At 39.6% G+C, this 27,885-nt stretch overlaps 2 protein-coding genes across 4 annotated transcripts; one reads left to right on the top strand and one right to left on the bottom strand.

The window, feature by feature from the left end:
- Positions 1–337: 337 nt before the first annotated feature.
- On the top strand, positions 338–11,893 carry PPP2R3C (protein phosphatase 2 regulatory subunit B''gamma). Of its 3 annotated transcripts, none has more exons than XM_042814720.1 (13): positions 338–448; positions 832–959; positions 2,472–2,576; positions 3,159–3,271; positions 4,103–4,200; positions 4,952–5,022; positions 5,796–5,928; positions 6,997–7,052; positions 7,126–7,201; positions 7,799–7,935; positions 9,622–9,759; positions 10,656–10,715; positions 11,428–11,783. In XM_042814720.1, exons 1-13 carry the CDS (start codon positions 367–369, stop codon positions 11,614–11,616), a joined length of 1,386 nt encoding a protein of 461 aa, XP_042670654.1. In that variant the 5' UTR covers positions 338–366; the 3' UTR covers positions 11,617–11,783. The 3 variants fall into 3 exon arrangements, with proteins under 3 accessions (XP_042670654.1, XP_042670653.1, XP_042670655.1); XM_042814719.1 differs by having other exon boundaries at positions 339–448; positions 836–959; positions 11,428–11,893; XM_042814721.1 differs by having other exon boundaries at positions 431–452.
- Positions 11,894–12,484: 591 nt separating this feature from the next.
- Positions 12,485–27,374, bottom strand: FAM177A1 (family with sequence similarity 177 member A1). The gene is made up of 5 exons (XM_042814722.1): positions 27,282–27,374; positions 23,709–23,885; positions 17,146–17,212; positions 15,506–15,603; positions 12,485–14,713 (listed from the first exon to the last, which is right to left on the bottom strand). Exons 1-5 carry the CDS (start codon positions 27,366–27,368, stop codon positions 14,510–14,512), a joined length of 633 nt encoding a protein of 210 aa, XP_042670656.1. The 5' UTR covers positions 27,369–27,374; the 3' UTR covers positions 12,485–14,509.
- Between the last annotated feature and the right edge of the window lie 511 nt (positions 27,375–27,885).

Genomic DNA, 27,885 nt, shown 5'->3' with positions numbered 1-27,885 from the left:
AGCACAGTCTTTCCCACTCTGCCACATTTATTCTGTCGGAGCGTCGCGAAGCACGGACCCGGCACAGCTTATGCTATTGCCCTGAGGGGCGCACCCACCTCTGTTGCTGCGCGGCGGCCATCGGCGCCTGGCGCCGCGCGATGCTGCCCAACCACTGGGTAGGACAGAGACGACCGCGCGGCACGCACAACACTCCCCACCCCGCTCTCACCCGGAAGTGCTACCAGGCGCGCTCAGTGCGCTTGGAGCCAATGGCATCTTGCGGAGAAGCACGTGACCCGGCGCGGCCTATCAGAGGGCTCCACAGTGCTCCGCTCCCTCCACCGTGTCAAGCTCGGGGCCGGCGCGTCGGGCAGCGTATGGTGCATGCGCGGGGCCGCCGTGAGGTGCGGCGGGGTCATGGACTGGAAGCAGAGCCTGAGGAACCGCCTGGCAGCGCGCCGCACCCGTGAGCGTGGGGCCGCGGGGATATCACTGGGAGCGGGGCGTCTCAGGAGGGATGGGCGGGAGGGAGCGGTTTCGAGTCGCACCGCGGGGCTTAAGTAAAGAATCTGGCCATTGTAATGTTGCTTTGCCCGCCGTGCCCGCGTCTGTCATACACGCGGCTCAGTACATCGGGCGCGCGCGGCTGCTGGAAGCGGCCCTCGGCACGTGCTGAGGTGGGGCACGCAGGTCCTGTGTCTGCGAGCGTCTGCGTGCCATCCCTTCTGCCTGTTTGCCCTCCTTAGCGGGGCTGCGTAAGCCGTACCGCTAACACTGTTTTTCAAGCACCTCGTTACGTTAGAGCTCTACTTGGAGTCCGATCTGAAAATCCTTTTCTGTGTTAATTAGCCAGAAAGAGCGAACAGGAGCTGAAAGATGAAGAGATGGAGTTGTTCACAAAGTATTACATGGAATGGAAAGGAGGAAGAGCTAATGTCAACACGTCATATGCAAACATACCACGATTTTATTACAGGGTAAGCGAGGTGTCCGGGTACACTTAAGGAAGAGGCTATTTTATAAGAAAAAAAAGTGTCATGTCAAAGGGGCATTTCAGCTCCAGAAGCTGAAGTAAGTTGAGCTCTGAAAGATGTAGATTGTTAAGCATAATCTGTCTTTGACGTTGCATACTTGTGAATTTCAGCAGTTTCAAATAATTACTGAGCACCTTTGGGTAGAATACACAATAGTTTGCTATTTGGACCATAAACTTGGGAGTTTACTAAAGGTAACAAATCCTGTTTCTCTTTCAGAGATACTTCTTAACCCTACCCATAACAGGAGCTTGAAACTAGATGATCTCTAAGGTTCCTTCTGATCTAAGACATTCTATGATTCTTATTTTCATGTTTTGATGTACCATTGTTACAAATACCTATCTCCCTGTTTCTGTATATACACAGTAGGCTGCTACTTTGTGGAAAGGGTCATTGGCCTTGCAGACTAAAGACAGAGCTGTTGCTTGCATCATCGTGGTCAGACAACTTATCTGTGATATAAATCAAATTGAGATGGGGGAATAAAAGCAGAAGTTTGACACCTTTGGTATTGGTCAGCAGCTGTCTAACCTAATCATTCCTTAATCCTCGGGTTCTGCCAATAGAGTTCTCAAGTAACTATGTTTCAGCTGATGAATATACACGTAGCCATCATTCTGTTAATTCTATACAATTTTGTGTGTAAACATCAGCAGAATCTTCATGCAAACCATTCTCCCATCTGTTTTTCTGACCAAAATGCATCTAGTAGATGTTCACGATTGGGAGAGTCAGGCTTACCATGTGTATGGGAACTGCTGAATCATGGCCTGAACCTCTGATGCATCACCTGGGGCGAGCAATGAGTCAACCACAGGAGCACAGGTGAAGGCAATTCATCTATGCTGCTGGAAGGGGTGGAGCCTGGCTCCATCTCTCCTAGATCCATTTAAGAGCTGACTACCAGTGGGAAAGGATCTCTTCTGGAGATCCCTCCTCTGGAGTTTTGTAGCAAGCCTGGGATGCGGATAAGTTTTCTATCTATTCTCTTTTTGTTATTATAATCTGCTTTGCCGAACTCTCTTGTTTACTTCATAAGTATAACATCTTTATATTCATTGACTGTACACCATAAAATAGAAAGTGCTACTCTGCTGACTGAAATAACAGCAGTAAAAGTTTAGTGTTCAAGCCCTTCTGTCCCATAACAGTGGGAAAGTGCTAACAAATAAACTATAGAATAAGGGGTAATTTCCGTCTCTCATGATAAAGGTGCCCTGCTTTAAATAAACATGCCAGTATTGAACTAATTTGAGACTATGCAAGCCTAGAAGTATTCCTCTAGAAGAAGCAGGTACTATGGTAGTATTCTGGTAGATAGTTGACTGCTTTCTATCAAGTAAGCAACTTTGTCCAAGTGTATGAGGCAGGGGTACCTAAAAATACTTAGTGACTATGTGGTTTTTCAAGAGAACCACTGTACAGAAAACTGAAATGCCACAATTTCTCTAGCTGCCAGCTGAAGATGAAGTCTTGCTTCAGAAGTTAAGAGAAGAATCTAGGGCAGTCTTTCTGCAAAGAAAAAGTAGAGAGCTATTGGATAATGAAGAGCTTCAGGTAAGAAAACATTTTATGTATAGCTTATGATGATTTCTGACAAACTTCTTTTCTCCACAGAGTTTGAGCATCTCCTGTGGGTCCACAGAATCTTGTGTGATTGATGAGGTGCTTTGTGTTTATGCAGGTTGACTAGTTGTGAAACACTAGCTAAAGCCAAAGTGCTGAGTAGTCCAAGGCTGGTAACGTGAGTGTAAAGCTTCCTTGTTATGACATGCCTGAGGAATATATCAATGGCTGCTGGTTTTCCCACTTGTTCTGATGATTTTCTAAAGGGCTTGGAAGAATTGATAAGTTCTATTTATGTATCGCTGAGAGAGACTCCAAAGGCTGTTGGGCTAACTGCAGTGTGAACACAAAGAGATGTAACCCTAGAAATCCCCATGGCATGTTTATAACACCAGTTTAGAGTGGTGGAAGTGCTCCTTGATTGTTTTGCTGGTTGAAATTATGTTGTGTCCCGGTTGAAACAGCCTTACAGTAAAAAGACATATTTGCTGCGTTGTGTAGATGCTTTATCTTAGATGCATTGATGTATATGGAATACTAACTTCTTAATCAAATATGTAAATAACTTTCAAGAATCTATGGTTTCTACTGGACAAACATCAGACGTCACCAATGATTGGGGAAGAAGCGATGATTAATTATGAGAACTTCTTGAAAGTTGGTGAAAAAGCTGGACCTAAATGCAAGTAAGCATTTCTTTTATTGTTTATGCTTACTCTGGCCAAGTTTAAATGGTGCTGTAACTTCTAACTGTTCAAGTAAATGTTGACAGTCTAACGGTGAGAGGCTTCATGAAGTTATTGCTGACCTAATTGGTTTACAACCTTGCAAAGTTTCTCTGCATCTCTGCAAAAAATTTTCATAGGTTTGGAAAAGAGGATACTGTGTTGCTTGTTTGTTTTTAAAGAAGAAATTCTCACTATTGTAAGTGTTTTTAAGTTAGTATGGCCACGAAATTACACGCATTATACTTGAAGGGAAAATCTTGTCTGCAGCAACATTGTCCAGCATTCTCTTATATATTTTGATAGAAAATTTCCTTTAAAATACAAAATATTCTGTGTATGTCATGTGATGAGTATTGCTGTTTTACATTCTTATTGGGGACTGCTGTTGCACACATGGCTTTGTAATTAAGTTTCGGTCAGAAGCAGATTGGTTGTCTTTATATCACTGAAGAGGATTGGGAGCTACCAACTATATTGTACCAAAGAGAAATGAAGTTGAAGAAGAATTAAGAATTCGCAGACTGTTAAGAGTCTCGTGTTTATGAGCATCAAAGGCTGCTGCTGTCTATTGAGTTTACCGTTGCTATCTGATAGGATCCCAACTACATGTGTACTTGCTATGAATGCACTCAATATGTGTGGTTGGCTTTCAGGTTAGTGAATTAATATTTCTGAAGACACAGAACATGTTAGAAGTCTTTTAGATTTTCTGCAAGTTGGGAGGACTGGAACTGCATCTGTCAGTGTCGTATAATCAGGTGCAGACAAGTAACTTTCTTTGTTTTACAGGCAGTTCTTCACAGCAAAGATTTTTGCTAAATTACTCCATAATGATCCTTATGGAAGGATATCTATAATGCAGTTTTTCAATTATGTCATGCGAAAAGGTTAGTTGATGCTTCCCGTTTTAATGAGAAGTTAGTTTATTTTTGAGGCATTTTAAGCTTTATTAATTAATTGCTGTTCTCATCAACAGCAGTAGAATCCTATCCTTGAATTGCTGATGCTGTTTTCATAGAAATCTGAGGGTTGATTATCTTTCTGATTTTCTTTATTCAGTCAGTATTGTGAAGTACAAAACAGGGAAGTTATGTAACCAGTGTGATCCTAACTGTTGTCCTGTAGATTATCTGATTAACTTGCCTTCTCATTTCAAATGTACGTGCATGTGCTATTTAAATTCTGCTGTTGTATTATACATCAGAAGTGAGATCAGGGCAGTTGGATGGTGGCTGCAGTGCTTCATACTGCACAGAGGGCTATAGCAGTCTAATGGGTAATCTATATAGCACATTGTGCAGCTGTTTTTAATGCATGAAAATAATTTAGTGACAGAGAACTAATATGTAGGATTCCATGTACCAGGTGAAACATGGTAGCTTCTCAGCCATTTCTCACAGCTGGTTATTATAGGACAGTCTTGGTCACAGTGCACTCTTTATCACTGCTGACTTTTGCCAAGTTGAAGACAGGATCATGGCTTTTCAACAGAACTGCTTAAGCCTCAGAAAAACAGGAAATACAGAGGCACTTAACATTAAACAGTGCATCGTGCATTTTAGAATAATGTCACGTTTTGGTGAGGCCCCGAAAAATCCTCCAGATTTCTTTCTTATAATTCTATTTTCTGTTTTACAGTGTGGCTTCATCAGACAAGAATAGGTCTCAGTTTATATGATGTGGCAGGACAGGGCTACCTCAGAGAATCAGTAAGTACATTTTTTACAAAGTTGCTGTCTATCTTAACTCACGTGCTAGAGGATTAGAGAATGTCCAGATTTCTTTCATTTTGTGTCACAAAAACAAAATCATATTGTCTATCCAAATCTATATTGTAGATTTGGATGAGGTGTGTTTATTTGGATAATTAGCAGTCTTTGTATACTTGAAACTTGGTGGTGAGTGTTCCTAGTTCTTCTAACTTATGGATAATTCCAAAAAAGAGGTTGCAGATAGCAAAGTTTTCTGTGATTGGCTCTTTACTAGCTTTGTTAGAATACAGTAGAAATCACAAAAAGAAGTGAAAAATTTCACTCCCCAGAGTGGGAGTGAAATTAATCTCCTATTCTGTCAGGTGATAATACTATAAAATAACTAACAAGGTTGCAGTTACCGCTGTAATTGAAACAACATGGTAAAGAACATTCAGCAGTAGGGATAATCCAATTAGGAATTACACACTGGTATTTGAAAAAGTTGCAGTTGAATTCATTTATATTTAGTTGTGAATGTCATACTTTCTTTTTTAACATTCTGTTTTGCTAGCAGACAGTTTCAGTTGTGGCACCACATGTGCATGTTATGTGTCTGACCTGCATTTCTTGCACCAAGAGATTTGTATTTATGCCTTCAGTTATGCTCTTTGCTGCATTGCTGTATTTTTAACTGAGTATACATGAAAGTCAGAGTGGAGTATAACAAACATTCTTTAAACAACCACAGTGTTTAAAGCTTCTCTGTGTATATTCTCTTAATTCTACAGGATTTAGAAAACTACATTTTAGAACTCATTCCTACTTTGCCACAACTGGATGGCTTAGAAAAATCTTTCTACTCCTTTTATGTCTGCACAGCAGTTAGGAAGTTTTTCTTCTTTCTGGATCCTCTCAGAACAGGTAGGTCCATGTTTTTCAGATTCTAAATGTGTGAGTAGTTTCCATGTTAAATAAATGTTTCTACTGAAACTACTTGTGCCTTTGAACTAAAGTATTGTCTTTGTAGACTCCTATTCAGTAGTACTGTATTTTAATTTTAATCTCCCCTGAAAGCATGAGTCTTTATGTGTGTCTGATAGTCTACTTGCAGTGCTAATTAATTTTACTGAAAGCTCCATCAGTTGTGGTACTCTGTGTTACAGAAATTAATAAATAAGACATTCATAACAGCTAATTCAAATGCATAGAAGGCATGGCAGCTAACAGGGAATTCAGAATGTGTGGCAGAATACCCTGCAAGCTGTGGAAATGCTCAAGGATGCTGATTATGATATTGTTTCCCCATGATTAAATGTGTGCACTATGTAAGCTCGCTACAAATGGTTTCCAGTTATGGATGCTAATCATCTTGTTACAGATGTAGCTTACTGGGACAACAGTTTGGTTTTTCTATATCCTTCAATTCACAAACTGCACTTCCAAAATTTCACTGTGTCACTTGAAGTCAGCAGTGTTGTGTGGGCAGTGTCTCCAGCAGGAGCAACAACAAGCATATAGAGAAGGTGTATGTGAAGTTATAGTGTCATTATTCTGCACAGCCATTTATACAGTCTCTCCACTGGTTAAAGATACAACAGCAGATGCTCAGTCTTCTACCTCAGCTTTGTCAGGTCTATAGTTTTGGAAGATGTGAAAGACACTGTTGTTCTAATAAGCGTTTTAAGTATGTGCTTTCTGTGTATTATTTTTCTTTTGCATTTTTTGTTGAATGTTTATGTTTTTATAAAGTTTCCTGGCTTTCAAGGTTGCAGAATAACTACCAGAATCAACAATTTGGTTTTTTTTTTTTTGCCATTTTAAAGGCTATTTTTATTTTGTTATTTAGTTGTCTGCCTTATCAATTGATGGGGCTTTTTTTCCTTCAGAATAGAAATTTGTTTGTGTTCTGGTGAGGTCCACCTAAATGAGAACAGCCAAATGGATATGTTGGCCGAGTAAGTTAAAACACAGCTTTCTTCTCTTCTACAGGGAAGATAAAGATACAGGACATCTTAGCTTGCAGTTTCCTGGATGACTTACTGGAGGTAAAGATCTCTTAACACATACTGCTGTCTTTTATTTTACTATTTCTGAATTCTAACTTTGTATTTCACTTAGTTAAGGGATGAAGAACTTTCTAAAGAAAGTCAGGAAACAAATTGGTTTTCTGCTCCTTCTGCACTAAGAGTTTATGGTAGGTTCCTTTTATATGCGAACACTTTTTTTTCTGTACCTTATGTGACTTAGTTAAATTATTGGTGTTATTTCGCCTGGTTTTTTTTGTGTTTCTTTTCTCATTAACTCCTTCTTATAACCAGTCTTTTCCATGCCTCTAGCTGTCATTCCAGTGCAGCCTTCTAACTTCCATTACAATTTCTGTTCTCCATTGTTGCTTTTTACTGTGGTTTTATTCTTTGTCATTTTGCGCTTCTTATTGCACAAGGTATAAAACTCCTTCTCTTTTGTTGTGATGCAAAAGCATGGTCTGTTCATACTTTTGCATCACTTTTAGCTCTTATTTGATCACAACAGATACATTAAAAATACTGTTTTTCTTGGTCTTGTGCTCCTTTCTCATGTAAGCAGCCTTTACCCCCTCCTCATCCCCACTGCTTCTGTTGCTCGTTGTGATGATCCATGAATATTTTTGTGGTTCTAGCATACTCCCACTTAACTAACTTCTATGGTAAGAATTAATTAAATGTTAAATGTGCTGAATTTTCTTTCTCCATTGAAACACTTCGTTGTTTCTGTAGGGATGCTGTATTTTTGTCATCTGTTTCCTTCCTAGGACAGTACTTAAACCTTGATAAAGATCACAATGGCATGCTCAGTAAAGAAGAGCTGTCCCGATATGGAACAGGGACCCTCACCAACATATTTCTGGACCGTGTCTTTCAGGAGTGCTTAACTTATGATGGAGAAATGGTAACTGCATGATTTTACTCTGTTCACAGTATTGAAGTTTTTACTTATTAATAAAGGGAAACGTCTCACAGTCAGTATCTTTTTCTAAAAGAGTATGTTGAGGTAAAGTAAATTCTGTTGGTTGTTGTTAGATTAGAAAATAAATTTTTTAATATCAAGGTGATTGCAAGATGACTGTGTAGTTGGAAGACAAGTTTCTTGTTTTGAAAAGCAGAAATGCTACAGAATCCAGGTAGCCCAGGATAAAGCTTCTCTTCCACTTCAATACATAAAGTGCACGTTGGAAAAAATATATATATATTTATCCATGTTTTTAGAGGTTGTTTGATTCTTGGAAGAGAGATGAAGGCAAGTGGCATACTTGGGGCTATCAGCTAATCTGTACATACATAGCTGGTCTGCTAATCTGTACATTTCTTCATGAAGAGAGTAGTATTTTTTTATTGTAGGCTTTGCATAGTTGTGAGGCATGGGAAATCTAACCAAATCAGAGTTAAAGTGAAAAATATCTGTGCTGTTTATTTTGAGATATTTATGTAATGTATCAGTACTTCTAATACGTGTTTTCAGATGATTAATTACCCCTAAACGTGCCAAACTCCAGTTTACGATGTAGCATTTCTGCTCCCTTAGTAATTTTTTGTAGAATTGCTGAATCATTGAGCTTAGGAGAAGTCCTGTTAGTTGCCCTTTGTTGGATTTGCTTTAGTAGGTCTGTACCTCTTTTGTACTTAGGAGTCCAGAACAGAACCTAGCACTCAGATGTGGGCTAACCAGTGGTAAGCAGAGAATTATCATCTTCACCAACTTGCCAGTAAAGCTCTTCCTCATGCAGCTCAAAATGCTGTTGTCAGTTGCCTTTGCTGCAAGGGCACATTGCTTATGTATATTCAGTTTGTTGCCCATCAAGACTCTCAGCTTATTCTATGCAAAGCTACTTTCTGTCTGGTTAGCCCCCAGCATGTGCTGGTGCACACAGTTATTTCTCCCTGTGTGCAGAACTTTGCATTCCCTCTGAACTCAATGCGATGCCTGTTTCTCCTGCCTGCTGAGGTCTTTCTGAATGGCAGCAAACCCCCTTGTGTTTAAGGTACACAGTTACACACACAGGACTGTAGGCTTCTGTCCTTAATTGTCACAACTGTATCTTTATCAGGAGACCAAAAATAAGTATAAGCAAAAAAGTAAGGAAAATGTAAGAAAGGTACATATCTGTGATGTTTACTAGTGCTTCATCCTGACAAATTGCCAAACAACTTCTCTGGTCTAAGGATTGTGTACTTCAGTTGGTCAAATGGTTCACTCTTGGGATAAGACTAGGGTTATTACCTCTGAACACTATTAATTTGTGCTAATGAAAACTACTATGAATTAACTGATTAGGTATGTTCAGTGTTCTAAGGATGTAATAAACATTTTTAAAAGTATACGAAGCCTGTTCAATTTGGATTTATGCTTGGAATACTATTTTACATCTAAAAATGGCAAGATTTCCTCTCCTCAGCAGTCACTAGGAACTAACTTTTCTGTTCATGTTGGTGGTAGCAGCCATTTTCCATTTTATTTTGTCTTTTTCAGAAAATAGGCTGATCCCCTACAATGAAATAGCTGCCAATTATAATGTTCCTGCTTGCAAAATCAATTTAGAAAGAAGACTATAATAAACATGATTGTATCTACTTTTAGGACTATAAAACCTACCTGGACTTTGTACTTGCATTAGAAAACAGAAAGGAGCCTGCAGCTCTGCAATATATTTTCAAACTGCTCGACATTGAGAACAAAGGATACCTGAATGTCTTTTCCCTTAATTATTTCTTTAGGGTAAGTCTCTTTATACAGGTAGGCCATTTTCTGTGTTTATGGTGTTACAGCCTGTGTGCTTCTGCATGCAGATCTGCAGGGAGTCCCTTTAAATTACCAGTACCCACTGGGAAGCCAGTAACTGCTTGTAAGAAGATTTTAAACATTAAAAATTATATTCCGAAACTTGGAAAGAATTCAAAAGGTATTCAGCATTGTTTTTCTGCAGTTGAAATTGTTTTGATTTAATCAAGGAGAAATATTTTTGTAGCTTAAAAAATTTTATATATATGTAATGATTACTTGTTAAAATCCCTTATGATGGTTCTAGTTGGCTATTGCTCATGCTTTTAGTTTCCGCTGTAATCCTAAAATTTAGTACAACAAAGGAAAATGCTGAAGTACAGTGATGGCCTGCAAGGCTGTGGGATTTTTAATCCCAGGTAATCATTGCAAAAAGCTTCTCGCTTGTGTCATACTCCATATTACTGGACAGTTTTTAGAATCACGCAATGGTTTGGGTTGGAAGAGAACTTTAAGATCATGTAGTTCCAACCCCCCTACTATAGGATGCCCTCCTCAAAAGAGACAATAATTAATCTTCTGATTTGATTATATTCCTGTCTTGAATAATGAGTGATAAGAGTGTCTGCATATCCTGTCTTCTGAATGCTCAAATGTTGGTCATAATGAAAGTTGGATTGTTATCATACTAAAAACTGTGGACTTGGAGATGCACATCACTGTTTGTACCTTAACTCACCACTGCCTTACATGTGGAAGAGAACTGACGGCAAGCTGTTCTGTTAACACCTTGTCACACAGCAGTGCATCTTAACAAGCAGAAGCATGTTTAAAAGGTATCATCCAGTGTCAATATAATACTGCACTGCCTGTTTCTAACTTTTCTTTTTTAGGCTATTCAGGAACAAATGAAAATCCATGGACAAGAACCAGTTTCTTTTCAGGATGTCAAGGTTGGTATTCCCAAATAGAGTACTATGTGAAATATTTGTATAAACATTTTGCAATTTACCAATGGAGTATTGTAGTTTCTAGGTTGATAGGTATTTAATTGCAGTGTAGCAGAGGTAGATCTGACTTTTGTGTCTCATGGGTTTGAAAACGTCTTTCTATTCAACATGTGTTGCATAAGAAAAAAGTCTGGTATTCAACTGTGCTAGTAGTTTCTATATTTAATAGGTAAATTGTCTGTTAATATACAGTGCTGTGCCTTACACTTCAAGATAGTTCATATAACTTGGAATCGTCTCTTTTTCAGGACCAAGGAAGCATGGAGTTGACTAAAAAACTGTTGCCAATACAATTTTCTTGTACTGCCTACTTACATTAGCAGTTTCAGTACTAAAAGTGCAAGCTTCAGTAAAGCTAAACTCACACGGATGAGCTGAGTTTCATATTGGCACTTGAAGCCCAAAGGCTCCCAGAAAAGCAAGCTCTTATTGAAGCTGTGGGAGCTGAGCACACTGTTCCTATTTGTAGTTGTTACTATGTCTTACATTTTACATGGTTAGGAACTTAACGGCCTGTTTTGTGTATTAGTATGGATGGCTTTGGTTATCCTAAGATCATTCTGTATACAGTATAAAGTAACCATTATTCTGCTCAGTAATGTGTGTGGGCTCTTCCCCCTCCCAACTCCTAGTTTTGACTTTTTTTCTTTCACAGGATGAGATCTTTGATATGGTAAAGCCTAAAGATCCTTACAGAATCTCCCTTCAAGATTTAATCAATAGCAGTCAAGGAGACACTGTTACCAGTATTCTAATCGATCTGAATGGGTTCTGGACATATGAGAACAGAGAGGTCCTTGTGGCAAATGATAACGACAGCGTTGCTGATGCTGATGATACGTGACTTTCAACAGGAGTAAACTGCATCCATTGAGATCTCTCTTAACTGATGCATTCATTAACTATTGGATGCTGGGAACATTATTTAAATTGATGCCTCTTCCATTTTTACTGCCCTCCCATCTTCATCTTCCTCAGGCATGTAAAATAAAACTCAGTATGTAAAAATTAGTTCTGCAGATTCTTTGAAGTGAAAGAGCAGGTCATGTTTAAGAGGTAACTATGATCTGTTGTGTTTTTGGTTTTGCTTTTCAAATAAATGTTTTCAAATTTTTTCCTTATATACTGAACCTTTTTTTAATTTGAATTTTCTAGAATGTGCATTTATCTTGAAATTAAGGATGTATTTCTTGAGTATTCTTAACACTGGCCTGTATCCACTCAGTCACAGTGTTCTGCATGGCTTTGTCTAATGACAGCACTGTGAAGTATCCTACTCTAAGGGAGAAAGTCTTCTGTAAGAGGTAAATAATACAGCATAACCTCCTGTGTAAGTATTATAGGAAATTTAACTTAATTATATAGCTGAGCTACAGCAGTAGTTAAAGAATGAGTGTTTTACGGATTTAATAAAGTCACATAAGTGTTATGTATTTCAGATGAAATTAGAAGAGGTACAGGCCAGATATGGTTGTAGTCCTGTACTGTTTCACACTTTGAGATAATGCTGAAAATGTGAGTTCATTAATACATACTCCATGAAGTTGTAAGGAAGGGGTGGTGGTATGGAGATGTCTTGAGTGTCAGTGTCTGGATCTTCTGCCACGATGTGTGTGACTCCAGGAAAATGCAAGCAGTGAACAAGCACTTCACCTGTTTGCAGGCATAAAATTTCAACCGCCTCACAGTTCCAAAGGAAAAGGCACAGCCAATTTTCAGTTCAAAAATTATATTAAATATAAAATAACCAATTAATGCATTTACAGAAAAATTAAACCATTATGAAAGTAACCACTTTCATACAGTTTGCAAAAAAAAACTTAATCCTTCAGTTAAGGCACAGTGAGTAATACAGCATATTATACAAAGAAGTTTAACCCCAAGGCTGTGAGAGGTTTTTCTGGTATACCAGACAGTAGGGACAGAAGAAAACAAACACAACTGACATTAATTTCATGGCAGAAAAACAAAGCATCTTTCAGCTCTAAAGTTTTCACTATTAAGCTAAGTGAGGCTTTCTCTTTGCCATAGTACAATAAGAACTCCCAATATTTTTCTATGTATTCCCCAGGTACTGATCCATTCTCTTCCTTGCAGGTGCTCAGGGTGGAATGATTTTACACAGCTGTCAGCAACTTCTGTATTACCATTCAAAACAAGAGCATCAAAACAGATGACTGAATCTTTCTCAGAAGCTCTGCTGTAGTGTAGAAGGGCATATGAGAGAAGAAAGAATCTGTGTTATACAGGATACTAGTTCAGAGAGCTATCTGAAATACATAGCTGAGCTCTGCAAACTAATGCCCAAGGTTCCTGGCCTGTGCTGTTCCAGCAGGCTCCTTGGTTAGTTAGTAGTGGAAACAAGGCTGGGGAAATATGATGACATCTAACAGAAAAATTCACTGAAGGTTCTTGAAATTTTTGCATTCTCAAGGACAGAAACAATTATTCAAATGGTTACTACATATTATAAGTTTTCTGCTAATCTATCTGTAACTATTCTGCAAAGGAAGTGATTGGGACAGTTAGTTATTTCCCTGCCTGCAGCAGTGAATCCTGATTGTCCCAATGTAAACCATTCACGTTTTGCAATTTAGAGCTAGGATCACAGTCATTGCAATAAATTGCTTTGATTGGTAATTGGGGGTAGTTAAAACTGGATGAAGCTGCATTTCACTTAAAAAAAGAATGAGTTGTTTCAATAATGAAACAAGTTTTTTTTTCTTTTTTTTTCTTTTTTTTTAATTTAAAAGAAGATTCATAAGCCTGATTTTAAAATTTCCAGTTATTTATGAATTCTACACTAGGGAGAAAGAGATACCTGCAATAGCACATTCCTTACTTATAACATTAAACAAGCTGCCTGTTCAGCTTAATTAGGTACACTGATTCAGGTATCTTATAACAAAAAGGAAAAAAAAAAAAGTGTAGTTACAAGTTGTTACCATACACAATGTCCCATTCACTATAATTTAGCAAGACTTGAGTTTACTCTCCCTGCCAATTCAGAGCAAGCATGTAAAGAAGTATTTGAACAGGTGGCTCACTATTAGTTCTTGGATCTAGAGGGACAGCATCTTCTGCTGATGCTAGTTCTGTACTTGATTATAGCCCTAAATGGAACAGCTGAGCAGTATCAGCTTCCAGTAGTGCTGGCACTATTACCTATGTACTCAGGGGTGTTGATAGCCTCCTTTAAAGTTTAGAGTAATAATAAAAGTATTTCATTGGGCCTTTAAATCTAATTAACATTAAATCTAACATCTCTTATGTCAGTAACAGAAAGACACATGCACACAGTAGTGACAACAAATAGGGGAATTCAGAAGCTACTATGACTTGTGAGTTACAGGATATTGATTCCTATTAATCTATTCATAGAGAGCCAAGTTGCAGTGTACAAATCAGAAATAGGTGTTTAGAAGTAGGAAAGAGCACTACATCTGCAATCCACAGTGCCAGACAACAATTTAAATGTTTTACTTGCTTTACAAGAAATTCAATTTTAGACCAAACATTTGTAGCCCAATTTTCATTTTAACTGAAGTGCCAATTTGGCAGAATGCCCCAGCCTTTATTAGGCTGACAGAAGGAAGAGACATCACTTAGCTCTCTCCTGATCAATAAGAACACTAAAAGTTGTATTACACTGAACAAGTATAATCCTATTTTTCTGCTTGTAGCCAGACTGTGACACCTGACACTTCCTATTTCCTACAGTACACAGAGCTTTTCACTTAAGTAGAAACTACATCTTGCTTATTTTCCACAACAGACTGGCAATCTCCCTCATTTTCAAAGTTTACATTCACAAAGGAAGTACTTGTTGCTTCAGGCTGGTCTGTTTGGACAGGAGCCTCAGCCTGTGGCTTGTCCTGCTGCTCCTGATGCTGTCTTTCTGCTTCTTCTGACATCCTGTTTTCCTGTTCCTCCTCTTCTTCCTAAAATAAACAACCAGATTCATAAGCTACTGATTCCTTGAAGTAAATGAGGCTTATATTCCATAAGAACATATCACTTCCCATTACAAGAGACAAAAATTTGTTCTGTTTAATAACAGTCACTAGCTTATTGTAATTCCACAACTTCCATTAAGGGGAAAAAAAAATACCACCGAAAGTGAAGGATTAAACTGTGTCCCACCAACACAGAAAAAATGATGTGTGTCCAGATAAGCAATCTTTAGCGAACAACAGTAGTGATAGGCCTACTTTCTATGAAGCATTTCAATGCTATTTTAATAATGAAAAGCTATTGAAATAAAATAAAGCTTTAACACTTTTAACACTTAAGCTTTTTTGCATAAAGCATTGGCTATCCATCATTCATTTTCAGTTGCACTTTGGAATAAATGGAAACGTAACGTTCAATTTCCCTTTGAATTCAGAGTTGGAAAGCACACCTAGTTTAACCGAGTAAAGTGAGGCAGCTGCCTCCTTAGAGTGTTCCTTTCAACTTTCTTACGCTTTTGACTTAAAAATGTGTTGCAGAAGAGAAGCAAGCAGAGCAGTGGTAAGGACCCAACCAATTCTAAGACCGACTACCTGATGAGAAAATGCTCATGGATAAGCAAGCATAAATCATGGATCAAGTGAAACTGAAGGTGAGCCGAAGCAGACATTCTGAAACTTCATTTCAGTAATCAGCGTAGGAATACAGATTTTACTTTTGAAAATGCCAGGGAAGATAAGTAGGGAAAAGAAAAGTTTAAGAACGCAATCTCCCACACATACCTCTTTCTTCATTCTGTAATACTCATCGATGGCATATTGGTATTTTGGAGTGCTTATCCCCAGAACAGATGCAATCTTTTCCCCAAGGAAATCACACACTGAAAACAAACACAAGACAGTTGTTGAACACAGTTTCTCTGTAAAAGGTGTTAACTTTCCCGAATGGTTTTCCATCATTGTACATCACTTAAAAGAGAAAATCTGCTATGCTAAGCTACTTACTTTCAGTTTTCAACTGAAATTTAACTGAAGATTAGATAAAAACATATGGCTACCAACTAGAGTGGTCCTTCAGTCTAATGATACCAGAGAAGTTATTTAATGATAGATGTACACTTTAATCCCATATCAGTTTTAGCGATGCTCTGTGTTGCATACTGATGGGGGTTGATAAAATGTATAGATTTTAGCTATCTCTGTTTTCAAGGCTACATAGAATCATATAGATATATGTAGGATTACTTTGCCAAAACATGTAGTGAAGTCAGAAGAACAGCACAGGTGGGCTTGGGTCAGTTGGTTGCTTTATCAAGACAATGGTTACAGCTCTATTGCTTCAATAAAAGCAAACAAGAAATCAAATATACTGCACTTCAAATTACAAATCTGCCTTTAGGATGCAAATAAATTACTCAGTCATCTTCAGTGAAAACAGAAGTAATCAACTGAATGGTTCTGTGAGTGTACAGTCATTTTATAGATAATCTTACAGACAGAGCTCTTTCAAAAGATCAGTTCAGATGGCAAATACAGGAGGCAAAAGTTAAGAGGGAAGGAGGAAGCATCTAGCTGTCCTCAAACTGATAAAAGACTCCTGGAAAAAAAGAAAAGAAAAAAAAAAAGGAGAGCAATATCTATCTCTGTGAATGAGGAAAAGATACAGCAATGAACAGGACTGTAGTGTAAAGTGTTTCTAAAAATAATAATAGTTTAATCAATAAAATAGACTGCCAATAGTCTTTTAAATACTCACAATCAGGCTGTACAGTGATGGAAATCCCACAGATATTTGTCAATATACAATACAAAATACTTCACACACAAGAACACAGACTCGGACAAGCATTCTAAAAACTTAGCAATTTTTATGAGGTCCACAGGTCAAAGAAACTTCTGTGTAGTGAGTTTAAGACTCTGGACAATAAGTCCTATTTTTGTCTATCTTGCAACCTCAGCAGACTGTTGAAAAGTACATGACTAGGTATACTCTTAGAATACTTGCCAGTTGTCTTAGTAAAATCTGATGATTTAGTTAGGTGAAAAATTTTTTCCAAATATCACTCAAAATGGTTCCATAGAAGACTTTATAGGAAGCTGATATGCACCTTTGCCAACATCATCTAACTCCATATGGAGAAAAACAGAAAAATAAAAGTGTTCAGCAAAAGGATTCATGCTTCATACAACAGTTGTTGATTGAAAATAAATAAATAACATGACTACCTAAACAAGGGGAAAACACCACAATCTCATTTTTAATTTTTAATTTTTAATTTAAATTTTTAATTTTTTAATTTAATTTTTTGAAAAAAAATTAAAAAAATAAAAAAAGACCAGTAGACTACAAAGATTATTTACAGTCTGTCAGAGTGACTCAATATTCTTCCATGTGTTTAACTAAGAATTAAGTGAATCAGTACCTGATAAGGTTGAGGTGGCAACTCTCAGCATATGAAACCATAAGTAGGGTCCCCATGTGAGCGTTGTCTGTAACCACAAAAACAGTACCAACATGTATAGCTGTATGTTAAAGATACACATTAAGACATGCAAATGCTCAAATAGATCTAGAACAAAATCTGCAGTGGCACCTGTTTGCAGCTACCACAGTATTTTTGCTTTACAGTAAGTATAGACCAGGCATATCTGAAGCAAGATATCACTACAAGATATAACAAATAACCATGGTTTACATCTGGGAACATTATTTTCACCTTTTTTGTTTCCTGCTTCCAGACTTGGGAAGCAACAAGCATCCAGTTCAATCCCAAGATATTTCCTATGACTATATAGACTTTTTCATTATCTTCTGAATTCTGTCAGACCAAGCAGAGAACTGACCTGACCTCTGATAATTCTCTGATTATAATAATGAGAGAAGCAAAAAATGTCTGTGAGGAAAAAGATGGGCGTGCCACCATTTGTGTAAGAGAAGCTGGAGTTCACAGAGCTCTGCCCAGGCGTGGATAAGGGCCAGCTGAGAGCTTACAGGTAAGGATTAAAGCATTATGGCTGATAGTGGAGCATGTGCATGCTATAGGGAAAATGACTAGGAAGAGCAAACGTATGAGGCCTGCTTCACACAGCTAGAAACTGTCTCAATGGTGATTTCCACCACCTTAACACCTGCTGGAGGAACAACACAGCAGGGCATAAACCCAGCATGGTCCTGACCACAATTTCTTGACACAAGTAACAGAGAAAACAAGAAAAGGTGCTCTGGACCTCGTGTTCATCAATGAGCAAAGCCTCACTGGGGATAGGAAGGGTTGAGGCAACCTTGGTTGCAATGACTATGAGATGAAGTTCAGAATGCTGAGAGGAAGGAGCCAAGCAAAAATCATAACTCTGGGCTTCAGGAGAACAGACTTTGGCCTTTTCAGGGATCCGCTTGGAAAAGGCCCATGGGAAAAGGCCCTAGAGGGAAGAGGGGTCCAGGAAAGCTAGCTGAAATTCAAAAATCATCTACTCCAAGCTCACAAGCGATCCATCCCAAAAGTAGGAAGTCAGGCAAAAATGCCAGCAAGCCTGTCTTGATAAACAAGGAGCTCTGGCCAAACTCAGCTGTAAAAAGGAATATACTGAAGGTAGAAGCAGAGATAGGTAACACTGGAGAAATATAAAGCATTCTGAGCATTCAGAGATAGAATTAGGAAAGCCAAAGCACACCAGGAGTTGAATCTAGCAAGAAATGTAAGAGGCAACAGGAAGTGCTTCTGCAAATACCTAAGAGGCAAGAGGAAGGTGCAGGCTTACTGCAGAAGGGGGCAGAGGTTCTGATGACACAAGACACGGAAAAATCTGTGGTAGTGAGAAAACTGCCTTCATCCCACATTTCCTTGTAGGACTGGACTTCAGAAATCTAAAGGACAAGGAGCAAGGTGCGGTGTAAGAAAGACAGTGCAAGAGGATCTGCTTCCAGAATACTTAAGCAAACTGGTCACAGCTAAGTTAGCGAACCCTAATGCAAAATTACTAAGATGGTGAAGGGACTGGAGCATCTTCCACGTGAAGGAAGGATGAGAGAGATGGGGCTATTCAGCACTGAGAAGACTCTGGGGAAATCTTATCCATGAGTACAATCTGTCAAGCAAGAAGCTCAAGCTGGCAGACACAAGTAAAACAGATGCTACATATTTTTGGCAACGGACATTAAAAATATCCTGCCAAGGTAATAGTGTAAGCAAAACCAGCTGCTATCCTGCTTTTATACAAAAGCACCTCCAGCTTGTTGATTATGTACGCAGTTGGCAGATAAGCTAATGACAATCATTTCTCAGTTTGTTCAGTTGAAGAACTCAAAAAAAAGTGCTGGAAAAGCTCATTGCCACAGGTGCAAATAATGGCATTGACAAGCCTTTGTACAATCCTTCATAACGAGGTGACAAGGTCAAAAAGCACTCACAGAGCGCACAGAACAAACAAAAGCCTGCTGTGCAGCAGTAAGTAAGAAGCTACAAGAGCCCCTTTAACATTTAAGGACAAAAAGAGAAGCTGAGCTTCAATGTGACAGAAGTAAATCAGACACAGAGTATTCTAATGTCCTACTGCAGTACCACAAACATTAAATTTCAGTCTCTGCAGGCACAGAGATGCTTTCTATTTCTGCTATTCCCCCACCACAATTAAAGATCAGTTTGCTATGTTAAAAGTAATTCTAAGTTCAACTTTGTACGAATGTCTGCTTCCTACAACATGCATCTCTGGCCTAGCTAGATATTTCTTCCCTCATTCCAATATTTTTGTGCCAGTTCTGGTACCTTGCAAAAGGAACATTCTTTCAAGTGTCTCAAAAGGCAATATAAAGCCAAAAGAAACCACGTAATGAAGATTCAACAGTTAAATGAAATGCCCTGTAGAGTAAACACCACTGAGAACAAGCAGGGACATGAACACATCCGGGAGAAATAACTCTCCTCTGTTTTCTTTTTTCTTATTTCCTCAGGGTAAGTTTGGGCAGCTTCTGGCAGAACCTCAGATACCTAAGCAAGAAGGCCAAATATGAGGTGAGAAGAGGTACTGGAGAGAACAAGAACCTTATGGGTGATAAGAACATAAACGTTCTGCGAAAGCTGAATACAAATTAATAGTACTATATGAATTATCTTTGATTTACTGAATGACACTGGAAAATGGTACTGAAGTCAGGTCTTACGGTACCAAAGTCAGTTCAGTAAGAACTGCACACCCAGATGTTACGTATCTTCTTTGTCCAGAGAAGTCTTAACATTCAGTGTAATCAAAACAAGGACAGATAATACTGTATTTCTTGAATGGAATGCAGGACACTAGTTTTATATCAGGGAACAGTATTTCTCCTACCATCATTCTCTTAAGTATATGTTTCTACAGTGCTTAACTATACTATTTTGCTATCATGATATAATTTTGTTTTTTAAAGTTAAAAATATAATGGTTATTTACACTTGATTTTAAATGACAAAACATCCTAATGCACAGTTCTAATCTAAAACTCAGCTACAATATCATCTGTCCAAGTCCACATACAGAAGGTGTCAGTGCACTGCATTTTAAGTAGGAATTAACATAATGAATTCATCCACTGATAAAACCAAGAGGGCTATGATTCAGCAACAGAACATGATATTGTTCCCTAGTATGGTGCTGCCTAAGGGAGCAGACACGCTGCTGAACTTCTAAATGCGCCGTATAAACAATCCACATCCATATTTCTTTTGCTAGATTTCAGTCCCTAATAATACTTCTTGACCTTTCTAAAGATTGTAGGTTTGGCACTTTGTTTTTTGTTAGGTTGGTTGGTTGCTTTGTTTGTTTGGATTGAGTGTGTGCCTTTCCTCAGAGAAAATGGCAAAATGAGATAAAGAATCATTTACTGATTTAAGAAAAAGCAAGTTGTGTTTAATGAGTTAAATACTGCCAGATACTCTTCCATTGTTTACTGTGTCAAGACGCAAGTTTAATGAGTTTAATTACTGATTGCCTAGTCACTGGCATAACAAGTCCTTCAGTGAGCGCAGCAGGTGAAACTGCTATCACAAACCGGTTAAAACAAGATTGAGGAGCATCAAAAATAATCATACATCGTGTGATGAATAGCAATTATTTGGCAACTTTCCTCCCTCGTTGCCAAATTCTTAAAATAAAATCAGACTTTCTGAGTTCTCAATAGCATAAAATAATGCTTTTTTGCTATATGAAGTTAAGCTCCTTTTTGACTAGGAGATATCGGAATAATCTTCCTGTAAGAACATCTTTCAGTCTTTCCAACAAAATGTATCTGTTTTGGAGCTGCTGAAACGTTCTCAGGATAAATGCTAAACATATATAGTTGCTTATAGTTGGTCTGCAAAGGCATTTCTGCCTATTCACCTAATAGGTGAAGGCAACAAAGTGGCAATCCAGGCATAAGCAGAAAGATTATTTTCCAGAACCAGTAAGGTAAAGGTCTTTGTGAACAGAATTGAAGGAGGTTTACAATATAAATTACATTTTTTGATAGAAGATTCAGTTATGAGCAAAGCATTTACAAACACCAAAGAGGCAAAGGAGAACATGAATAATAAAAAATGCTATCTTAAAAAAAGAAATCACAAAAATGTAGTAAACATGCTCCGTGTTTTGGATTCAGCTCCCTCTCTAAAAACCACAACAGACTGGACACTGATCCAAAAGCAGCAATGAACTGACTTACAGAACTGTCAGAATCACCGCTTCAAAGCAAAACTTAAGACTCACTATTTTATGAGAATTTGTTTTAGGTGGCATCAGCCCATCACACTGAGTTCTTTGGTTCTCATATTATCAGAATACGTACATGTTACTTTGCTTAGTACAGAAGGCATTGCCGCTGTCTGCCTAGCTCTGCAGCGTGACTAAACCAAGGTATGGCTACTGAAGAAGTTTCTTTACAACACAGCAAAATATTTGTTTCTCTTAAGAGTTAAGTTTAAACTCTTAAGTTTAAACTCACTTAGAACCTGCTATTATGCCAATACCAGCTGAGCTTTGAATTTTCATGATTTAAAGTTTCTATTCCAAATATTATGTGCTTTTTCTAAAAATAAATTGGTCCAGGAACAGCTATTATTTGCAACATACTTTTTAGTATCCCAACCGAGATAACAAGTTTTAGACATGCTGGTCTCAGCAAACTGACTACTTAATTGCTTTTATAGAAATCCTACAATAAAAACATTTTCAAGGCAGCTGTTGGCTAAAACATCAAAGCTCAGCTTGGACTAACATTTCTTCAATTCAGTGGCTCAGTTGGGATACACGAAGCATTCAGCAGATAAGGTAAACTTCACTTAATGGCAACCCTTGGTCTAATCAAGTTTATTCTGCCAAGGTAAAAAGCAATGCTTAATAGGGCATACTGTGCTCCACAATAAAGTATTCTGCTTCAGAAGGCTCTTTTATTATTAAAATAATAATAATAATAAAAATTAAATATTTCATAAACTATAGTGGAATAAAGCAATTTTATCTGTACCACACAATATGCTTTTTGGTATTCAGAATAAAATTCAAATTAGGAAAGCAGGAGTATGATCCCACAAAATCCTGGCAGTTGTGGATATTTGAGAACTTTTTAGTTAAGTGTCCATCTGTTCAACAGTGTGTACTTCTCTGGCCTCACAACACTCATATCAAGTCCTGTGAGCCTTCCATCATGCTAATGCTACTGAGGAGAAATGACAGAGAAACTACACAGATCTAGTCCCCTGCTAATTATAATTGAAAAAAAAAAAAAATAACCTCTGTACATATCTATGGATATCTGACAGAGCCCTCATTGTGTGAAGCAGATCTGAGGATCTGAGTCTGAAGATCCATTAATGTTACGGTAGTTAAGTTTCACAGTTCTTGCACTTCTAGAGTAAACCCTTAGGGGGAAGAAAAACAAAAATACCCAACAGTGTAGCTTAACAGCTATCATTTAGCAATTGTTTATAAGTTAAATATATTTGTTTTCAATGATTATACTTTAATTAACGTGTAAACTTGACATGCATTTTTATACTGATACGCCTGCTCTCAGGCTAATGTTACTCTTCTTTGTGTACAAGAAAGAGGTACTGATGCATCCGTCCATCCAGGTCTAAATACAGCATCTTTATACTTGAATCCTTTGGAGCCCCAATCCCAGCTCTCCATAGTCTCATATCAGCTCGATCCTCAAACTATTACTTTTTCTTCAAGCCAAATTAACTTTACAGACGGAATAAAGGAGAACTGATTGATAGTCCTTCACAAAGCACACCTTGTGGCCACACCACTTCTTCAGAAGAGAAAGAAAACAAAGTCAAACTGTCCACTGAAATCCCTCCTTTTTGTATCCCTGGGAAGGATGCACACACAAATAAGTATAGCAGCTAGTCATACAGTAATTAGCAAACTTTAAACACAACATTTCTTAATCATGGATTCCCAAACCATGACGCACAAGTCATTTCAACAGCAATGCTTATGTCAGGTAGAAAACACCACCAGTTTCTGTGTGTGCAGAGACTCTTATCTGAAGTGTAAGAACAAGCAGCTCTAAACAGGTATTTGCCTCCAAAGCACAGACAGGCTGGCTGCTGCACAAGGCAGCAACCCCCAGCCACCTGACAGTACTCAGCACACGGGGAAAGATCTAGCTGATTTTTGGGACCCCACTTCAAGCTCAGTACAGGCAAACAAGTACAGAGACGGCTGGGAATGGAGTCCCACAGACAGAAGGCAAGGAACAGGACTGTAGACTCAATTTATGGGAAAATAGAATCATAGGAAGGTAGAGAAGAAATAGTTGGGATACCAGTTTGTGGAGCTGTCATAAAAGAAACACAAGACTGCGGATGTGGCAAATACTTCTAAGTTTCCTCAGTGCCTAGAGCCAATTGAATTAACTCAATCTTTTATACACCATATCAAATTTGTAACATCAGAACTACAGGAAAAAATGCAAGTAGTTATCCAATAAACCAGTAAGCAGAAATGCATCAAGTGAAGTACTTACAGGATCTACAGGAGGCAACAGGTCTTTTTTCTCTTGTTCATCTTCCTCTTCATCTGTGCTATATTCTTCCATTGTTTCTCCACTTGCAAAGTGAATAACCCTCCTTGGAACTTTCTTCTTCTTTCCTATGACACCCAGCTCCACATTCTCAAAGCCTCTATCTCCATTTGTAAGTTGCTACATAGAAGAAAAAACTAAAAATTATCTCAAGTTCACTTCTATGCAGTAAGCTGAAAAACTGGACTTTTCCCTTAAAAAACTTCATGATCTGTTTAAGAGTTTTAGATCATTTAGTACATCAGCAATCACCATTAGTACAAGGGCGCATGAAAAAAGCTTAATTAAAACCCACTTAATTTAGCAGGTAAGGATGAATGAAAAAGAGAAGTGTGGGTTTGTTCTTTCAGTTGCCGAATATTACAATGCAGTCTTCCAGTCTAAGAAAAAGCACTGGGAAAGCTTTACTTCTGGTTCAAAGGCCAGTCCATAATTCTTTAGGATAACAACTCATGCGGACAGAGAATTTTAGTAAGTTTTGTATTGTATCCATCAAAAGAGAACCTTCATTTTGGCAAAGCATTTAAATACTACTGCAACAAATGCAAGAGGTGTTTTGAAAATACTTCTATTGTACAGAGAAGGACACAGAAGACATGAAATGTTAGTCAGCTGCTTTTAATGTATCATGCAGGTTTTTAAAAAGCACACAAGTGCATGTATTGTAGAAGCGTGTCATAAGGAACTTAGGGAAAGAAATGCATGCATGCATACGTACACAGAACTAACTTTGAGTAAAATTGACACGTTCCAATTTTTGACTACTTGTCTAGACAAGCTTAGCACAGATCTTCACAGATCACAAATCAAAAATATTAGTAAAAATGTGTATTTTTAACACACAGTTGTAGGATTACCCTCAATCCTAAGCACAGTATCGCTCTTCCTGTCACTTATGCTAGGTTCACTAGGAAAACCAATGGGCACAGTGCAGTGGGACAGGTGAAGGTAGGGAGGCAGAACTGCCTCTTTCATTCCAGGCAATAGATTTATCTCATACCCAGTGAAGAGGGAGGGAATACACCGATCACATGCTATGCCTGATGATGTGGAGAGGGAGTACACACTTTCATCATCCCTTCTAGCCCTCATACTGCAGCTGCAGAAAACTGCAAGTCATTTTGGCTTCCTGCAGTGTTTCTTTAGCTACCGTGGCACATTTTGTGTATGTTTCTGGAGGAACAAAGCAGAATGAAGTGGCAGAATGAAGTTTTCAGTGGTATAATCCAGCTGAAATGGCATTACATTTCCATGCAGAAGCACAAAGCTGACAGCCCTGCGGCTAGTGGACTCTGTTGAGTTTCAGTCCTGAAAACAGCAGCAGTAGAACAGCAAATCTACAGAAATCTGAGTGCTGAAAAAATGCAACAGCCTGAGCACAGGGAGCATCCCTTGTGCTGCCACGAGGGCAGGCACTGCTCACTGCAAGTTGGTTTTGTGTTTTTTGGAGCACAGAGAACCACAGAATTGGCCTCTTAAAAAATTTCACACTTCTTCATTGGCACAGAACAATGATTCCATTTTTCATGGTTAGTCGCAGTACTGAAGAGCACAATTTCTTATGACTACTTATTGTGATCAATAACAGTAAGCCTCACTACAAGCTCCTAGAAATCCTTCTGATTTTGATTCATTTAACTCAAATACTTCAAATATCTTTTAGCTTAGAAAAATAGTGTAATAAGTTTTTAAAATTTAAAAGCAAGTTTTAATTCTCTGGCTATAGAAACTGTACACTTCTCAGTGCGTTTCTGTACCCCTCTTACACTACCTGTGGAAAGGAGCACAGCACATTTGGTTCTGTTACAACATTTTGGACAAATGTAATCAATACAAGAAAAGAATCAAGGAACAATGAAACGTTTCCCTTAGTAATCTGGTCCAGAGACTTAAATTTACTTAATAAAATAAAATGCATCAGCCGCTGCTTTGATTATTACATGGGCAGCAAACCCAGAAGTTGTTTCCAGTCATCCCTGTGGTGTTTGTCGTTTTAATATTCACATGCACAACACCAACAAAAGCCTCCTGTCCCAGCTGCAAGCAGAAGCCCAGTTTTATTTCTCTTCCCAACAGGGTCTGCTAAAAAATGTGGCAATACAGATCTTATCTATAATTATCACCCAGACTCACTTTATAGCTAAACACAACAGTATCTTCTGTTTGAGGCCTTACACATTTACCTTCTTTTTCCAATCCAGGAGCTGTCATGCAGGTCACCCCTGATGGGCACACCTCTGGTCAGGCTGCCATCTCATTTTCTTCCACAGGCCTATTCCCACCACCACATTACACAAGTCCTGAAAGCCCTGGCACGTGGCATGACAAAGAAATGCTGAAGAAGCATTTACCTTGGCTTCCATACTGCCAGCTATTAAACACGAGGCTAGTTACCTTTGTACTTTCTGCTTCAGCTTTAGTTGTGAAGATGCTTTGTGAAGTCTGTCGCGCTATCTCCTTTTCCTTTCAAATGCCCCCTTGGAATTCTTAATTCACTTTGTGACCCTCACACATCTCCCCTGTTGGAAGGTTACATCCCAAAGTGCTGCTCCTCATTACTCCTTTCAATCCCTCTCACCTCGGCTTTTGACAGAAGCACACAGAGTAGGGAGCACTTCAGCTGCGCTGGTACAATGCCCAGCACCATGGAATTCCAGCCCACAACCAAAATGCCAAAACAAATAAACTACGATTATGGATGAAGTGTGCCAGGACACCTGCAGCTGGCGGCACTCAGCACAACTAACACAGGACAATGCAACAGCCTCAAGTTTCATTGAGGAGAGGAAAAAGAAAACTAAAGGACAAAGAGGAGAACATACCACTCACTTTGTCATCCTCCAGTCCATCAGAACTTGGGCTGCGTACTGAGCTTTTGATCGGCACTAGTCAGTAGGAGGGTGTAATACTAATCAAGACTCAGTCCTGCCCATGCTATCCTGCCTGCTTGCATTTGTATTATTTTTATAATCCTCCTTAACTTTCTACCCTGTGTTTCAAACGAAATTAAACCGCACGAGTCTTCTGCAAGCAGAAAACGATGAAGTGAAGGTTGGGAGAGCAGAGCTGTAAAGAAGCCTTCGGAACCGCAGGGCTCAGGACGCCAGCGCACAGCCAAGGCGCGGCACAGGAGCACCGGGCGCACAGCCTGAGCCGCTGCCAGAGACTTCAGGCGGGCGGATGAGCGCTCTGCAGGTCGAAGTCTGCCCGAGACGCGGTGTCGCGTGCGGCCGAGGCAGTGATCTCTGACGCCTCGGCTCTGTTGCTGACACGCTGGCTGGAAACGGATAAGCCGCCCTGATTCAATATTTATCAGGCGATTTGTAAGGCGTTGTTCGCCCGTGAAACAGAAGACGCCCGCGCTGCAGGCTGTAACTACAGCGCACTGAAGAGCAGAGCCGCTCCGGCTGCCGCCCACACGACCACCAGCCCTCCCGTTGGGCTCGGCCACGCACGCCGCGGCCCCGGCCGACCCTCCCCTGCCTCTCCCCGCCGAGCTCCGGCGGTCCCGCTCACCTGCTCGGGCTCCATGGCGCAGGCGGCGGCCGCGGGGCCGGCGGCGGGCGCGCAGTAGAGGGTGATGGCGGACAGCCCCTGCTCCATCCTCCCGCCCGCCGCGGCGCCGGGGGAGGGCGGCAGCGGCCCGCCGCGGCCCAGGGAGGCGAGCAACCGGGCGGCGCCGCCCGTCACACCGCCCGGCGGGGCGGAGCGCTGACAGAGGGCAGCTGGGGCCTAGTGGGTCCGGCTGTGCTCCCGTCCCTAGGCCTCTGCCCTGGGAATGGGGAAACGCGCGGGGCCTGGGCGCCTTGTCGAGCCACACCTCGGGCATCGCGTCCTCCAACTGCGGCAACCAGAGCCAGGAGAGCCCGGGGAGAAACGTACAGGGGATGACTATCAGGAACGGCTTGTCAAACAGGGCAGACTGGGCTCCCTGGCCTGCTCTGCGTCCCCCTCACATCTGCCTCTCCGCCCGTTGGGGTGGCAGGGGGTTGAAGTCTCAACTCGAGCAGGAAAAAAGCATTAGAGCATTAGCAGCCCTTCCAGCACAGCTGCCTGCAGATAGAGGAACTATCACTCCTCACCAAAAAAGAAAAACAGGGGGAGAGGGGGTGCAGAAAGA

This window comes from Centrocercus urophasianus, unplaced genomic scaffold (genome assembly GCF_019232065.1).
Source record: "Centrocercus urophasianus isolate 14NV4802_14NV808 unplaced genomic scaffold, USGS_Curo_1.0 seq_14, whole genome shotgun sequence".
NCBI classification, from domain to species: Eukaryota; Metazoa; Chordata; class Aves; order Galliformes; family Phasianidae; genus Centrocercus; species Centrocercus urophasianus.
This window is presented reverse-complemented; position numbering and strand designations above follow the sequence as displayed.

Bases quoted from the DNA above. Each gene is read 5' to 3' on its own strand.
- PPP2R3C (XM_042814719.1), top strand. From the start codon at position 360: ATGGTGCATGCGCGGGGCCGCCGTGAGGTGCGGCGGGGTCATGGACTG. The intron at 449-835 runs GTGAGCGTGGGG...TTAATTAGCCAG, and splicing joins CCTGGCAGCGCGCCGCACCC to AAAGAGCGAACAGGAGCTGA. The intron at 4,201-4,951 runs GTTAGTTGATGC...TCTGTTTTACAG, and splicing joins CAATTATGTCATGCGAAAAG to TGTGGCTTCATCAGACAAGA.
- FAM177A1 (XM_042814722.1), bottom strand. From the start codon at position 27,368: ATGGAGCAGGGGCTGTCCGCCATCACCCTCTACTGCGCGCCCGCCGCC. The intron at 23,886-27,281 runs GTGAGCGGGACC...TCTTCTATGTAG, and splicing joins GCGCCATGGAGCCCGAGCAG to CAACTTACAAATGGAGATAG. The intron at 15,604-17,145 runs GTACTGATTCAC...GTTTGTTTTCAG, and splicing joins TGCCACCTCAACCTTATCAG to TGTGTGATTTCCTTGGGGAA.